The following is a 16,888-nucleotide window of genomic DNA, read 5'->3' as shown; positions in this document are numbered from 1 at the left end:
CCTCAGACATCATCCCAGGGAGCAGCAAGCAGGGTCCTGCAATGATATCCTCATCATGTGAGCAGATATTGCTGGAGATAGCGTGCTGGCCCCATTGACTCAGGTTAGGAGACTGGGGAGCACCATTAGGAATCACATGATCATGTGTGGTGTGCTGTTGCAAAACAGAATTAAAAAATTCTCAGTTACACTTAGTGAAATGCCTTCATTACAAATTTAGAATCTGATCGAGCTCCTTTCCTCCTTTTCCCCACCAAAATGGGCTTATAAATATAGATGGCAGAGAAAGTTCTTTATTTAAAAAGATGATTTTTTTTTAAATAGGCAAAAGACATAGCCACAGGTACTATCCAGCCTCCAACAGGCAGTGCAACCCTCAGGCAGCCAGAGTTCCATGGCTGCTAAGCTTGCCGCACTGTCCAGGATTCCTAGTTTAATTCAGATTCTTAATTGGGAGAGATCAAATTTCATTAATAGTTTAGTAATACTCAATACTTTCTGAAGCAAAGAAAGCTAACAGAGACATCTTTTCAAGAGTTGTTTCCAAGAACAACTTATGATAGGGTTGGGAGTATAAACATTGTCTAAATATCCATTACTTGGGTTTCAAAAATAGAAGAATAAAATGTACTTCCAGGCACACGCAGAGGTTTATAATTTATGGTGATTGTCACCTTGATAATACTATTATTTATGTGAGTTAGACTTTTTTCTGCTAGATTCATGGTTCTTAACTGGAAAGATCTGAGTCAATCTGGAAATCTTTTTCAAAACTCACTGGCCAGAAGCCCCATCCAGATCACTGATTCCCAGTCACATATATAGGAGTCTGGGAATATCTACTTAGCAAATGCTGCTGCAAGATTTTGAAGCTATTGGTTTCAGCATTAGTTAAGAGCCACTATTTTTTTTTTTTTGTTACTGTGCATTGAACTCGGGTCCATGCGCTTGCAAGGCAGGCAGCGTAACCACTGAGCTAAATCCCTGGCTCCAAGAGCCGCTAATTTTGACTGAAGGTTTGAGTGGCAGAAATCAAAGGTGACACATCTTTGTACACCAGGATGGTGCCTTCTTTATAAAGTGAGCTCAGTACTTGTTCACTGGGGAAATAGAAGCAAATCACGTAGAAAACTACACTTTGTGCATTTTTAACTATGTACTCCTTTGAATTACTGCGAGACAACTAAATTTAATAGTTGGTAGAATTTGAAAAATAATCTTTTAAAGGAAGCCTCTTCTATGTAGAGTAAGCGTAGAGCATGATGTAGTCTAAATGCTTTGTGAGCAAACAAATGATATGGATTTTTAAAATAGTATAATGTGAAGCTGGAGAACAAAGCAAAGGTATTCCATTCGATCCAGCTGAAAAACGCTTCTATAATTATGGATGACTGATTTTATCTCTGTTATTTTCTATGTAAAATGTCACTTGGAATAAGACCTCTGGTGGCATCCCAACATTCTGCCAGTCTTCATTTCTTTTTTTTTTTCAGCTTTAATTGAGTTTATTGGTACATTTTAGGGATACAGTACAGTTACATTCATTGTTGGGATCTTGTACCTCTACATGACAAGTCTTGATTCTCATTTTTTCCCCTTACCCCTGCCCTCCCTTCATACCCTCCTCCCCTCCCCATCTACAAACACTTTATTTTCATCTTTTCATTTTCTCACACTTTTTTCTTTTCCCTTATTACCCTTCCCCTACCCATCCCACCTTCCCTACACCTTTAGCTCCTTTCTTCCCATTTCTAAATGTCAGTAATCTTATTAGGATCTTATGTATTATTGCAGATTATTCAAACCAGGGAAACTATTTGGTATTTACACGTGTGCCTTATTTATTTCACTTAGGAGTATATCTTCAATATGTATCCATTTCAGGCTTCATTTCTTTACTAAGGGTAGTCAGTCATAAGCTGATAAGCGATTATATTTTAGTAAACTGGAATTTGTACACTCATGTAAACATTTATTCTCAGTGGGCATTGTGGGTGCCAGAACATTCTGTAAGCTCCTTTCTGGGAATTGTCTTTGTTGCTCTGACCATAGCATATGTACTTGTGTCTTGACCTCTTACTCACCACTTGGCTAAGACTTGTTTCTTCCCTCAAGGGAGTGCCAGGAAAGGTGGCACGATAAGAAACTATCCAAGGCAGAAGGTAATCAGGGACAGATACAGGAGGTGCCCCGGAGTGTGGCAGACACAGTAGAGCTCAGGCTGGGCTGAGACTCCGAGGAGGAGCTGATGAATGTGGTGAGATCTGAGCCGCATCTCAGTGGTTATGAGATTGGGAGAAGGAGTAATCCAGGAAAAGGGCTCACTCAAGAAATGTTTGGATAACTGAATGAGAACTGTGTTTCTACACAGTTCAGGGTTCTGATGAAGATGTAGAAAGCTCTATGGGAGAGACACTTTTGCCTAAACCATCCATTTCCTTCCTCCCCAAAGCCGACTCACAACAAAGGCTTCAGTAGGAAATCTGAGGAAGAAAGTAGCCAGTTCTCTGTGGACATAAAATACCACTCTGCTTCAGACTCGTGTTTCCACCGAGACACCAGGGGAACCTTTTCTCGTAATGCCACATCTGAAGCTGAAGAGTGTCCCCACTTTGCTCTGACTTCTATTAGTTCTCCATCGTGACTCTGATCCATGTGAATTGAATGAATTAATTTTTGAGTCTTTCTCCTGCCTGTAAGACTCTCCCTGGTACTGAGGTAGTCATTTGTTCATTAGCCCCAGATATTATTCCTTAGGATATCAGGAGTAGGGGGACCATATTGTCTTACTGTATATTTAGGTGTAATTATAAAAAGCACTCCCTTTCTGTTCTAAACAGTTCTCATTTTGAGAATAAATTCTTTGGTCACCTTATTTGGGTCCCTGCCTAATGCATAACTCAGAGGAATTATTTATCTAGAATCTTGCCTGAAGTCATATTCACCCATTGTCTTACATACCCATCTATGGGTGATGTAGGAGTCTTTCTCCTATATAATCAAGGTACTAATTACAAGTCGTTCATTGATGAATACAGTCGTCTGACAGCTTTTCATTTTCCCAGTCAGTACATAGCTCACAGGAGAAATTAGAGTACACCCTAGAGATTGAAACCAGGAAGAGATCTATGGTCGTTCACAGGATGTTTTTCAAGAGGATGTGACCCTTTCAGGAAGGGACCCACCTGCACTGGGTGACAGCCAGTGTGGGCAGGCTGAACACATCAGGCCTTCATTTAGGATGATTCTTTGGGTTCTTCCTTGATGGGCTCCCTTCGTCTGTATTTATATTTTTTGGTTTGTTCCATTTCAAACCTTATCCTTGTGCTTTGGTTCCATTCATACTGCTCCTGTGTGTTCTCATGCTTGGTACCCACTAAACAGTGCCTTCACCAGGCCTTCTTCTCATTAATAAATGCCTTTTATTTCAATCCTTTGACTTTGGGAAGGGACACTTGACTCCTAATCCTGCACAGCATGTGGGGAATTGGCTTAGCTGTAGTAGGGCTCGACAGAATGCTCAGAAAAATATAGTACAGAGGTACAACCCGGAGACTCGCTTCCCATTGCTCCTAGAAGCAGTTCTGGGAGGTAGATGATGTCACCAGCATTGCTGCCCACCCACTGGTGTCAAAGGGATCTCTAGGAATCCTCACACCTTGGAATTCCAGCCCACAGACCCTTGACAGCATGAATTCCTTTCATCCCTTGACCCAAGACCTGCTGTATTTCTGTTCCATAGTTGCTCTCCATTTAGCATTTAAAAGTATGAAAAAATGAATGCTACTGTGTCAAACAACATTTTGAATATGTCTGCAATAATGGGTTTTAGGAATGCACAACGCCCGAGGGTATAAGGAATTCTAAATTAAGAACACGGAAAGTTATGTGGAGTGTTGATAATTTCTTGTCAAGAGAAGCAACACGTTCTTAAGTGACCATCATTTGAAGAGATGGTGCTAGTTGCCACAAAAGCAAGGTCAATTAACACGTTTTCTGTTATTGTCAATATTTTAATGAAACATATGTATGAAAATAAATATAGTTGTGCGTGTATATGTCTGCATCACAAGAAAGGATTTGATATGGGGAGGGCAAAATGCTGTTATTAGAAAAATACAGAGACCTTTTGAGTCTGTGTATTCTGGATGTCAGGATACTATATTTTTTAACCTGTCAAAGCCTGTTTATTGTTTGTTGTGCTACCTGAAATATAATACATAATATAAATAAAAATTGGCTAGGTAAGATTTAAAACACATAAAGCCATGGCACTAAATAGAGGACTTCTTTACGGACAAGATTTAATATTTTTCTTGCATTTTAATATATTGTTTTAAAAGAAGTAAACCTCCTTTTTCTGGTTGTTTCTTTCCATGAATCTTTATATATAAATTTATTGTGCATATATGTATATGTAATAGTACTTATTACTGCTTTGTAGGTTTTGATATTTATGTAAATATAAATAATGTTGAGAAAAAAGCAAGTGGCAGAAAGAACTCTTGTTATATTCTTATAGCTAATCAGGTACTGGTTTAAAGCATTACAAATTTCATTTCCAAGTCTATGTCTTGTCTACTATATTTGTTTATGGTGAGTATTTGCTTGCAATTTACATTTAGATAAGGTTAAATAGATTGATCTATTTTTTTATGGGTTATTATTTGTATCTTGTTTAGGAAATTCCCTACCCCAAGATCAGTGAAATAGCTTCCTATATCTTCCACTTGAAAATGTAGAGGTTTGGTTCATATTTAGCTCTTTAAGCCATCCATATTTACTTTTATGTATAGTGTGAGGTAGGGATTCAAATATACTTTTGCGTGGTAATAGAATTTATTTAAATTGTTCTAAAATAAATTATTTTCTCTTCTATATTTCCTCATTGGCACTAGGAGGTGCCACCTTGCTGCTAAAAATCTTTTGTCATTAAAGTATCGGTGGGTATGGCTTCATAATCACGAGGTTGTTGGACTTGCTCTTACTCTTGAACAGCACTGAGGATATTGTACTTACTTTCTTGTCATACTAGTGAGTTCTGGCAATGTTTTATCTTGAAATAAAAATTAAATGAATTTTTATTAGAAAAAAGATACTTGCTTTATTGAAATTATTTAGTCATCGATGCAAGATACTTAAGTATTGGTTTGTCCATTCTACTGAGCCTGTATTTATTCATCAATTTATTTCATATTTATGGCTATTAAATTACTATACTAGATATCAAGATCATTCAGTAACAAATATGATACATCAGTGATACTGCAATCAATATTCAACTATGATTAGTTCTTTTTTTTTAATCAAGTAGCCAAAACCACCTATTTTTACTAGGTGTATAAAAGTGATACTGTGAGGTCAGATTGGTGATCAAGCAAGTGTTCATTAAAAAACCCAATGTAGAATGTGTACCTTTATTTGTATGCCCTTGTAGGAAGGCACAGAGAGCTGCCTCAGAGGGCTGATAACAAGGTAGGGCCTTTGGTTTTTTCCAGCAGCTTCAAGTATGCAAACTAGCCCAGAGGAGGAAGAGTTGAGTGACAGCAGCAAGTTGCTTCCAGAGAGAAGACCAGGTCCCAAAGCAGAGAGTGGATTCTAAGATCGGGCACAGAAATTGGCTCCAGAGAGAATGTCCCTTCTGGATAAGGGGAGGACCAATGTAAAGGAGATAAAATGGTGGCTAAAGTGCCAGGCACTCCTCTCCTTTGTCATCGGCAGTTTCCCATAATGCTTGGAGAGTCTGGTCTGTTTAAAGCCCTGATGTCTGAATGGACTGTAGCCTTGTGCTTTATTCCTTCACCTCACTGCCATTTTGTTTTTTGTTGGCCAGACTCAAAAGCGGCCTAAATGAAATTGATAGTCTTGGAGAACAACTGTTGTTAGAGCTTTATTTTACATTTCCTATTGTCCTATTTTCTTTCAGGTTTTGTGAATGACTCTGTCACTAAATCTATCGTGGCTTTGCGTTTAACTCTGGTGGTGAAGGCCAGCACCTGTGTTCCAGGGGATGGCCGTACAAATGACTTGGAGTGCTCAGGAAAGGGAAAATGTACCACGAAGCCATCAGAGGTAAGGGGACACCTGATAGCTTCTAAATATGTGTTTATATGAAAAAGTACCTACGTACATATGTACTTGTGCGTGTAAGTGAGGATGAAAGAGGACAAACCAAGCACATTTGCTGAAAAAATCTTCCCCATTCCTGGTTTCAGTTGTATATTAGTTTGCAACATATAGCTATATAAATCTCCATATAATTTTAAAAGTAATTGAAATAAGATTATGCAGTGATAGATCGTGCTTTGGAATGAAGTCATACCCTCATGTGGTGGTAGAATCAGGAGAAACAGATGAAAGAAAAGGTGAACCCAGTCATTTAAATATCAATTGTTGGAGCCATTGCCTATAAATATGATGATTCTCTCCTGATGCTTCGCATTTCCCTAGTGATGTTAACCAAGTTACGGAAACAAAAAGAAAAGTAGCAGAAGGAATGGAGAAGCTGGAGGGATGAGAAGCTGACCCATTATTTCTGATCTTTCTGGAGCCAGTCTCATAAATGCTGTTGTAGACCTGAGGCCTCTCCCCGCTTTTCTTTGGCAGTAGGGTGTAGGGCAAGGAAGGTCACACGGGACAAGGGACCGGGTGCAGTCTCCTCTTCTGCCTCCTGGTTTCGGGTTAGTGACAGGAATCCAGGAGTCAGACCATCACCGTAGTTCCCTTGTAACACATTGGCCGATGGACCTCAGGCCTCACCTGGAGGCCCCCAGACAGCAAGCCAGTGCTTCTTCTAGGGCCTGGTCCTTTAGGGTCACCCATTTCTTTCACCGTGTGCTCCTTCCATTTCTGGCACCTTTTCCTCTCTTTAGTCATACGTATATACTTCTGGTAATCAAAAGTGGGCCCCTCAGACTCAAACAAGAATTTAGTTTGCTTTAGGCAGACTTTATGGGCAGCGTAGGGAAATTTTCATGTCTGACTCATTCTTAGGGCAACTGTGACACCTTCGGTAATGGTGTGAACTTTGATAAGCAAAGAGAACAGGGTTAACTGGTAAAAGGGGTGTTAGAGGAAGCTTTTAAATACTGCCCTTATTATCTTGGAAACCCCATGATTTCCTTGTCTTAGGTATGCAATTGCAAGTGCTTAACTATACTATTTTCCCCATGAGCCATTACCTAGAAGACTCAGGATGTGGGCAGGATCCCAAGAGAGTAGTGGAAATGATAATTTCTGCTAAATGTTTGAGAAGGAACAAAGGTATAAAGCAAGCCAAAGATATGTCCCTGCCTTTTGGAGAGGGGAGAGGGACTGTGGGGTGCCAGGAGGTGAGGCCCGAGAAGGCTGTTGTTACCAAGCTAAGTCTGGCCTTTAGATCTGCCGTCCTTTCTCTGCCAGTGTGGACCAGCTTGCGTCTTTCTCCAGAAGGCGCCTTGTTTACCATTGCATTTTATGGAAAAATAGTGAGGGATACGTCTATGAGTCAAAGCTAGGGATGGGAAGCCTGTCTGATAAAGAGGTCCAGGAAAAGATGAAGAGTGAGAGGCTTGGGAGAGTCACTGCACAGGGCGGGACTGTGTGAGGGCTTCCGAGTGGCCTGAAATAGGAGGTGTGCAGAGCTTCCCCGAGTGCAGCCTCATCGTTCCCCACAAACCATTTGGAGTCCCACTTAGCTCTGAAAGACACAATAGATATGTTTTGTATGTTTTGGTACCGGGGGTTGAATTTGGGTCCTTGCGCTTGTGAGGCAGGTGGCAGAACCACTGAGCTAAAGCCCTGGCCCTGAAAGACACAATATTGGTAAAAAAGAAGTGGCCTGGATGAGGAACAGGGGCTATTTCTGGAAAGTTTGACTGGCAAAAGGGTAAGATGTAATGAAGCTTTTTTTTTTTTTTTCCCTAATGGATGTCCCTGATGGGGAAACTGTGAATGTATAAGGTGGTTGGTCATCATGGCCTGGTCATGCGTGCATGGTGTAGCATGCAGCCAGGCCAGGGACTCAGTGGCAGCCACAGGGATCTACCTGGAGCTTAGAACTGATGCATCAGGAAGGTTGAGAGGTGGTAAGCACCTGGCAGGTAACTTGGCAAACCTTACCAAAATGCAAATATAACCCAAAAGGTTGGGTGAAGAAACCACACTGATTTTAGTGGTCATTTCCAGGCAAGTGCCTCTTCTTCATCAGGGGCACCAGCTTCTTTGAAGAGCCCTGGGTACCTCTGAGCTCACATCTCCTGCTCTGTCACCTCCCCTCCGCCCCCAACCTCCGTGCCAGTTGTTCCTGCAGTGTGGAGTCTTGGCTGCTGTTGATTCTGCATTTGCTTCCTGTGGATATAAGGAAATTGTGGTCAGTGATTTTATTTGAATCAGTGTAATTATGTCTCAGTGAGTCTAAGCAAATGCTCAGGCTGAATCATCATGTTCATTCCAGGACCTAACACCTTAGGTCACACTGTTAGTTTGATTAGAAAAGTCTTTGTGACTAGAGCTACTTCTGGAAAGAGCGGGGGTGGGGGTGGGGGAGTGGTCTATCTTTTTTGTGTCTACTTAAGTTTCCATGGTCTTTTGCGATTGTTGTTAGGGCAGTTACAGTGGCTTGGAAGTAGCTTGCCAGCAATAAAAGATTATCATCATCATGTTTCTGCCCTTGTATTGTTTCCTAAAATTGGAAGTTATATAGTCCAACCTTCCACTCAATGCAAGAATCCACCCCATAGCACAAAACAAATAGAACTGTATTTGGTGATTTAATTTTATTGCTTCTAATAATTTTTATACCATTTTATTAGCTCATCCATCAAAATAAAGGCAATTCTGTTATTTCCACACCATTCTCATTGGGTAATGGGACTTATTTCTCTCCTGTCAGATGTGCTTTGGTGAGGGGATATTTCCCAATTCCAAGTTGATAGGAGGCTTGTGATGGAGCTTAAGCTTGCTCTTCTTAGATGTTGTTCTTTTCTGGGAAGTTTTTTTTTTAATGTTTATTTTTACATTGGTGGAGCTTCCTATTTTTGCAAACTTCTTTTGTTACAAGGATTGATTCTCATCTTCTCTCCTCATGACAATGATTGACTGTTGGCCACTTCATGGCTCCCTCCTTGAAGTTTGTCACCAAGGTTGCAATGGTGCTAAGCACCAACTGTTCACCAACTGAACCCTGACTGTTGTGCAGGTGAGTGCGTGTCAGGTGTCCACATGGCAGCTTCTCTGCTGGCTTGGGCGTTACTAGATTCCATGGACCTTGTCTTTCAAGGCCAGGAGGTTTGGGTCAGTGAGAATTTCACAGAGAGAGAGAACCACAGGATAGATGGAGGGATTGACTCATGCAGCTGTGGGGTCTTGGTGAGTATGGACTGAATGTGCAAGAAGAATTGCAGTTCAAGTCAAAGGCCATCTGCTGTTGGCCCGAAGAAAACTGATGTTGGAGACAATGTTTGAAGCCTGTCTGCTGGCAGAATTCCCTCTTGCCTGGATGGTCTGCCTTTCGTTCAGTTCCATCTTTAACCAATGCAATGAGGCATCTCAAATTATGCGGGGGCAATCTGTGCTATTCAAAAATCTGCTAATTTAAATATGAATCTCAATTGGGTGTGGTGGCACAGGCCTGTAATCCAGCACTCTGGGAGCCTGAGGTAGGAGAATTGCACATGTAAGCTCTGGCCTGGACAACTTAGTGACTTAATGAGACACTAAAAATGAAAAATAAAAAAAGGACTGATGATGTAGTTCATTGAGAAGGCCCTGGGTTCAAATCTCAGTCCTGTACACACACACACACACACACACACACATACACACAGAAAATCTTCTCTAAAAGCAGCTTCACAGAATATCAAGAATAACAATTGTCCAAATATCTGGGTCCAATCAGATTGATACACGAATTTAATCATTACAAATTCTGTACATTCTTCTAACTCCCTACTTGCCCTCTTTCCACCCAGTTGAATGCCTTGTTTTCAGTGTCAAAGCAGTTTTAGAAATGTTTGTTTCCTGAGAATAACCAGAGGCTCTAGATCAAAAGCTATTTTCTAAACTCCTCACGAAGGGGCTATTACCTTGGGCTGGGCAGTCCAGCGCCACCTGAAAGTAGATTGTGGACAGTGGTCAGAACCAGAGGCCCCAGGAGCATGCTTATCTTCGCTCTGTTTTTGCTGACTTCCTGGAGGAAACGCTGGACATCTTTTTGTCAAAGGATTCAAAGGATTGCGCTGTTAAGCGTTTAAGGCCACAAAGAGTTAGGAGTGGTAGAATAGATGAAGCATTCCTGTCTTTACCACTGGGTAAGTGGGATGGGGCCTTCATTCTTAGAGGCAGCCCTAGAAGCCTTGCCTGAGGAAGCCACCATCCTGAGGCAATGAGGACAGGGCACCACAGCCAGCTGCTGAGACTAGCCTGGACCCAGTGGCTCTAGAGACCTGCTCTAAATTTGCCCTCTGGCTGTGGGTGTGTACCTGACAAAGTGCTTCCCCAAAAGCCTGTACTTGTTTTCTAGGGCTCCCAGTAAATTCTCCTGTCTCAGTTTGTTCATTTCGGAGCGGAGGGGTGGGCAGGCACAAGCAGCACCTCACCCCCTTGTTCTCTGTGGTTCAGCTCATGCTGTTCCCCATGTGGAAGCTTAATCCTCATCTGGCCCTGCTCCCCAGTGCTCTGCCCTCCCACCTTGCCAGCTGTTTGGTAGCCTCAGCCTAGAATCCAGCTGCTTCAGGAAGAAGTCTCTAATCCCAGGGCAAAGTAGCTCCTCCTCGAAGTGAAGTGAGGTAGCTTCTTCCTTTCCTTATGGGACACATGACTTTTGACTCAGGCTCTGCTTCTCTGTGTCTATGATTATTTGAATTCACTTCACTGCAGGGTTCTTGAGCACCTGCCCTGTGCCTGGTGCTTCCTTGGGATCTAGGGCTTGCATGTTTGCAAGACATGGCCTCTGGAAGATGCTGAAGGCCTCAGAGGACAGCGCGCTGGGCATGTAACTTGTAGATGAGAGCACAGTGTGATGGCTGCTTGGAAGGGTTTGCAAGTGTGCTCCAGGAGCCCAGAGAAATGCCCAAGTCAGATGTGAGATCATGGAGGGCTTCGCGGGGTGTAGGGCCCTGTGCTCTTTGACATCTGGCTCTTCCTGTATCCATGGCAACAACTAGCATGGTGGTCCTCTCCTACAGCTCAAAAACTGTCTATGAACTGAAATGGGGAAATAAATCAAAGAACAAAAGCATGAGAGGAAGCCAGTGTCTGAGGGTTGGGTTAGAAGTGTCATTTGATTTCTATTTTTGATACATAAAGGAGCATGGAAAGTAAATGATGAATTCAGTTTTACAAGACAACGAGTTGGAAAAGACCCTCGGAAAAAGGCTGCCTCACAGATACTGGGACTTGGAAAGTTGTAGGCATCACGCATCAGGAGCACTTTAAGCAACAATGCCAACCCTTTCTCCGTCAAAAAGAAATAGGTCAGAATAATTTGAACCCATGGAATGTCTGATGCTGTCCTCTTGTTGGTTTGGAAACCATCAGCAAACTCTAGCTTAGACAGTGGCAACGTGCAGAAGGACAGGGACAGATGGCTTATTCATTTGCCGCCACCTCTCTGCGATCTAAGTCTTCCGTATTGTCAGGGCAAATACAAAGTCACAGGGTCCATAGAAGGAAGTGCAGTGGGAGGGTAGGTGAGGGAGCCCACAAGAATTGGGGGAAGCCTTCACTGCATCCTTTGCAGTATCAAGACAGAGGCTGCAGTCAGCATTGAAATGTGGAGGGGCTTTTTAAACAGTCCTGTTCAGCCTGGGCTGGGGCAGGTCCCTGTGACTGCAGGCACGAGGGAGGGAGGGCAGTGCTTGAAGTAGGGAATGAGACACTGTCAGAGTGTGCTGAGTGACATCCTGGATGGAACACACCTGTGAAAAGTGGCACTGTGGAGAACCGACTCATTTCCCCCAAGACAGTGCTCATCTGGGGGTGGGGTGTGGCATAACCCTATTGCTTGACAAAGTGAATTGCTTAATGACAAAGCTCGCTGAAAACTTCTGAGCCAGAGAATAGGTGGTTTGGATTTAAGGCCACAATGAAGGTCCCAGGGATGCATTTATTTGCTAATGAAAGAAAAGGTTCTCTCCCAGATTTCACTTGCAGACAGTGCCCTTGGACCTCAGAGAGCACAGGCTTTTTACGAATAATAAAAACATAATAAGTATTAGAAATACATTAACCATAGAGATCATAAAAATCAGTCCAGCCCAGCCATCACTCCATTAGTGGGCGAAGGATCAGCTCATCTAGAATTTCATTGACTTGGGCTTGAATCATGACTCTTGGTACTAATATAATTAACATGCCTGCTTTTTATGTTACAGAACAGAAGGATGCCTGCACAAAAATATGGCAACATGTTTAAATTGTTTATTATAAATTATTTTAAGAAGTTACTCTAAATTGCATCTCAAAGGGTAGATATTTTACAGTGTTTGTCTTTAGCATCAGCATGGTGCAGGAGGTTGAAATGTACCCCCCCTACGCTAGTTGGAAAGCACTGGAACGCTGGCCTCCTTTCAGATATTTCAGGGTGAGGATTGTATCATCAGTGACAAAGTCAGGGTCATAGAATTTAGAGTGGAAGGTGATTGGAGAGGTCTCTCCACTTATTATTATTTTTTTTTAATGCCAGGAAACCAAGGTGTCAGAGATTAAAGTCATTTGCTCAAGGCCTAAGGGCTGATTCATGGCTGAAGCCTGACAAGTGTAAAAGATTTCTGGACTTTGGCTCTGGGGATCCTCCCACTAAGCCACACTCTCCTAGGACATTTAGGAGCATAGCAGGCTTTGTCGTCCATCCAGTGTCTCTTAGTCAAGTTTACCTGTTTAGTACAAGGAGAACTGGCTTTGGATTTTGTTTGTGTGTTTGCTTTGACCTGAGGGCATGCTGCCTTTGGTTTTACACTTTATTTGTTACAACTTTGAGGTTTCATAAAGAAGCATGTATGAGTCAGTTTTCCTGTTATTGGACATAATATCTGAGACCCACAACTTAGAGGAGGAGGAGGAGGAGGAGAAGTTTAATTTGGCGTAGGGTTTCGGGGGATTCAGTCCATGGTTGGAAGATCCAAAGCAGAAAAATCGTGGCAGAAGGGCAAGGTGGAGAAAAGATGCTCAGTTCATGATGGCTGGGAAACACAGCAGGGAGTAATGCCAAAGAGGAAGGGACCAGGGACCAGATACAGCACCCAAGGCCATGCCTCCATGACCCACCCAGACACACCCAGAAGTGTACTCCACCAATCCCCTGATGGATCCCAAGCTGATGAGGTTGACACAGTCAAGCTTAACCATCATAAGAAAGATGCTCATTTCAGAATTGTATTGGAGATGTGCACTATAATTCTTAGATTTTAATTCATAGCTTTTAAGATGTAGTGAAAAAGCTCTGATTAGGCTTTTGTGTCCAAGGGAAGAAGAGCAGCTCTTCTTCTGGGCTTGCTTTCCTTGTTTTGTTTCTCTCTCATTCTTTTGCTTTTGTCCTGGCTTTCAGTCCATAAGTCAGTGGAGTGTATGTGCTACTGGGAATGAGGTGGGTAAATACATGGCTGTATCCCTGGAAATGCAGAATGAGCAAGTCATCCCTGTCTTTAGGGATACTTTCCAAGAAGGGGCTTATCCCACTTGTCATCTTGGAGGAGCCCTTTGTGTTTCCCCATTTCATTCCATTATGCAGTTGTGAACATCAGGAATGTGTCCTGCACAGACCCAGGTCGTAACCAAGCCAGGGTGAGGACATGGATGTGGTCCCCCTCTGTCCTGGGCTGCCAGTCAGATCTCTGGCTTTGGAAGTCCTTGAACTTGCCTTTATCCCATGCCCCAAACACGATCAACCTCCTCAGCCCTCTTCAGCCTCTATTTAAGTATCTTGACTGGAGGAGGAAACCCTTTCTATGGTTTCCCTGCCACAGTTTGCGCCCCCGTAGCTGCTTCAAATATGGCTGCAACACAAACAGACACATCTGTTTCCTTTGCATCTGGAAAGATGAGGCCTTTGCTTTGTTGTGATCCTTGCCCTAGCCTTTTTGTGACCTTGTCTTAGGTTTTAAATGTCTTCCCAAGTTGTGGAGTGTGAGGGGGCTTTGGACTGACGAGTCACACTGTCTGAGGACGCTGTGGTTAGGACAGTAGGACAGATACCACCATGGTGAATGCAGCCCATTAGAACGAAATGTTGCATTTTGGTCCTGTGCGACTGTGACCATGACTTCTGACCCTGATGAGCAAAATGATCCCCTCCCTGCTTGCCACGGTGCTTTTGCCTTTAGAGCTGGACCCATTTCCACCTCCGAGTCACAGACTCACCTGAAGACTTGCCCGCTCGACACGGTGCGAGTAGTTTTACTTACAAAGCTGTCCAGCTTCACCTAGCACAGTGGTTTTCAGACTCTTTGCTTTTAAGACCCCTTTACATTCTTAGAGATGAGTGAGGCCCCCAAAGAGCTTTTGTTGAGTGGGTTAAATCTATTGGGATGTACTGTATTAAGCTGGGCGTGGTGGTGCACACTTCTGATCTCAGTACTCAGGAGGCTGAGGCAGGAGAATCGCTGTGAGTTCAAGGCCAGCCTGGGCTACGTAGTGAGTTCAGTGTCATTCTGATCTACACAGCGAATAGTAAAACAAACAAACAAACAAAAACCTCAAAAAAGTTTAAAAAACTGAGGAATTAAAAAGTATTTAATTCATTTAATTAACAAGCCCACCACATATTGGAATCATGAATAATACCTGCTCAGTGAGAAATAGCTCTATTTTTAAAAAAACTCAGAAGAGTGGCATTATTTTCATTTTTACAAATCTCTTTAATGTCTGGCTTCAAAGAAGACAGCTGGAGTTGTACGTTTGCTTTTACATTCAATCTGTTGCAATGTGTTGTTTTGGTTGAGTGCTAGGAGTAAAATTCAGCCTCACACAGATATTTAGTTGGAAAAGGGAAATGTGTTTTAATAGAGTTTTCAGATAATTGTAGATATTCTTGAAAATATTCCAGACTTAGCAAGTGGTGGATTGAATAGGTTGAAAGGTTAACTGAATGTGGAATCTTAGAACCTTATCAGTAAACTTTGTCTGCTGGTACATTAAATCTGTGGTCCGTCCTGTGTTTGAGAATCTTTTACCCACGAGTGGGTTTTGCTACATGTCACATAGGCCAGTTGGAAAATATCGGATCACCAGGTTATACATGGTGACACATTGCTCGACGCAGTATTGAAAAAGTTGCACCCGTGATTAATGGCACCACCAATCTCATCAGAAAAGCCTTGAGGTATTGGGAATCTGTCAAGTTCTGAATGGAAGAGAAAAGTTTTCCACAATTCTAATGTGTCTTTGAAAACTTAGATTTTTATCTCTGGCAACAACTGTTGGTTGTTTTCCTGAAAGTGACAGACTTATTTTGTTCATTTGAAAGGAAATATCTGCTAAATTGCCAAGTTTAGGTAGTGGTAGTTGGCCTTTTATGTGCTTTTTTTGGGGAGCGAGGATTCAGGGCACTGAGAGACTCAGCTATATCTCCAGCTCCTTTTTATTTTTTATTTTGAGTGAAGTTCTCACTAAGTTAGTTGCCCATGCTGGGCTCCAATTTGCAATCCTCTTGCCTCAGCCTCCCCGGTCTTCCTGCCACAGCCTCTCTGAATGGCTGCCAGGGGTAAGAGTTGTGTGCCACTGGGCCCAGCTCAGTTGCTCTTTTAAGAAAAAAAAATGGAGCTTTAGAAAAAGCAGTGACCCAAATGTGTCTGTGTGGCATCTCCCCTGGGTTCTGATGTATAACAGTAGTGTTTCCTACTTGCCTTCCACTCTGTCATAGATTTTAGCAGCCAGGTGTGGTGGCCCATGACTACAATTCCAGCACTCAGGGAGGCTGAGCCAGGAGGATTGCAAGTTCCAGCCCCAGATGGGCAACTTCCTTACTGGGCAAGACCATGTCTCAGAATAAAAGATGGGCACTCATGGGCTAAGGGGCATCAGGTTTCAGCGTTTATTGTTTCATCATGAATGTTCTAAGCAGAACTGACATGTCCCCCCTTCATTGCCAGATGGTGCTGAAGATCCAAAGATGCTCTGGCTTTGAGTCCTGCGACAGGTGCTGGCATCTTCTCCTCATTGTTTTTGCATCATCAGCGCCAAGATCAGCCCTGCAAAAGGAGCAGGACGTAATGTCCTAACATAGCTTTGGCCTCGGGAAGGCTCTCAGGGACCTCTCCAAACCCACAGGTCCAGAAGGCCTTCAGCCCCTTCTCCTGAATCTTTCTCTGTTCTTTCATTCCTTCTCCTCTTTCTTGTTCTTTGCTTCCTCTCCTCTTCCTCCTTTGTCTTGACCTTCATGGCCTTTAATGTATTTTTCTAAACACCTCAGTTTAGCTTTAGTCTTGTGGTTTTGTCTCTTCTTTGTAGTAGTTCTCTGAGTCCCTTCTTGGTGAGAGCTCCGGGCCAGTCTGCTGAAAACCTGTTGGACACGTTTCTGTTTCTCTGCTTGGCAGTGGGCCGTCCCTGCCAGCGCCTCACATCCATCCGTGCACTCACCCTGGGGCAGTAGCTCCATGTCTTCCATGACACCCAAGGCAGAACCCTTCTTCCCACCACCTCAGCCTGCAGGAAATCTGATCAGGAACAAAACCGAATGCTCCCTACAGCCCTGTTGGAAAGAGAAAGTACAGGCTGGCCAAGTGGATAAAATCACCCTTTCCAGTACTTTTTGTTGGGAGTTCCAGATAGTAAAGAGGAACAGGAGAACTGAGCACTTGCCTTGCAGAACATTGACCTGCATGGGGTCTCCCCCTAGGCACTGGACCTCCTCTTGAAGCAGAGGCCCAGAGCTCCCCTGAAGCACTGCTGGGAAGATGGTGGGTGACAGGCA

General features: G+C 43.0%; 1 protein-coding gene across 1 annotated transcript in view; it reads left to right on the top strand.

The window, feature by feature from the left end:
• The window catches only part of Dner (delta/notch like EGF repeat containing), a 195,230-nt gene that overhangs the window by 28,985 nt on the left and 149,357 nt on the right, over positions 1-16,888 (top strand). Inside the window, exon 4 of the mRNA XM_010608136.3 lies at positions 5,927-6,072. Within this exon, the coding sequence (XP_010606438.2) occupies positions 5,927-6,072 (146 nt within the window). The remainder of the gene's footprint in view (positions 1-5,926; positions 6,073-16,888) is intronic.

This window comes from Fukomys damarensis, unplaced genomic scaffold (genome assembly GCF_012274545.1).
Source record: "Fukomys damarensis isolate Sample0158 unplaced genomic scaffold, DMR_v1.0_HiC HiC_scaffold_16, whole genome shotgun sequence".
Classification (NCBI taxonomy): Eukaryota; Metazoa; Chordata; class Mammalia; order Rodentia; family Bathyergidae; genus Fukomys; species Fukomys damarensis.
The sequence above is the reverse complement of the archived record's forward strand: the minus strand, read 5'-3'. Positions and strand labels throughout refer to the sequence as shown.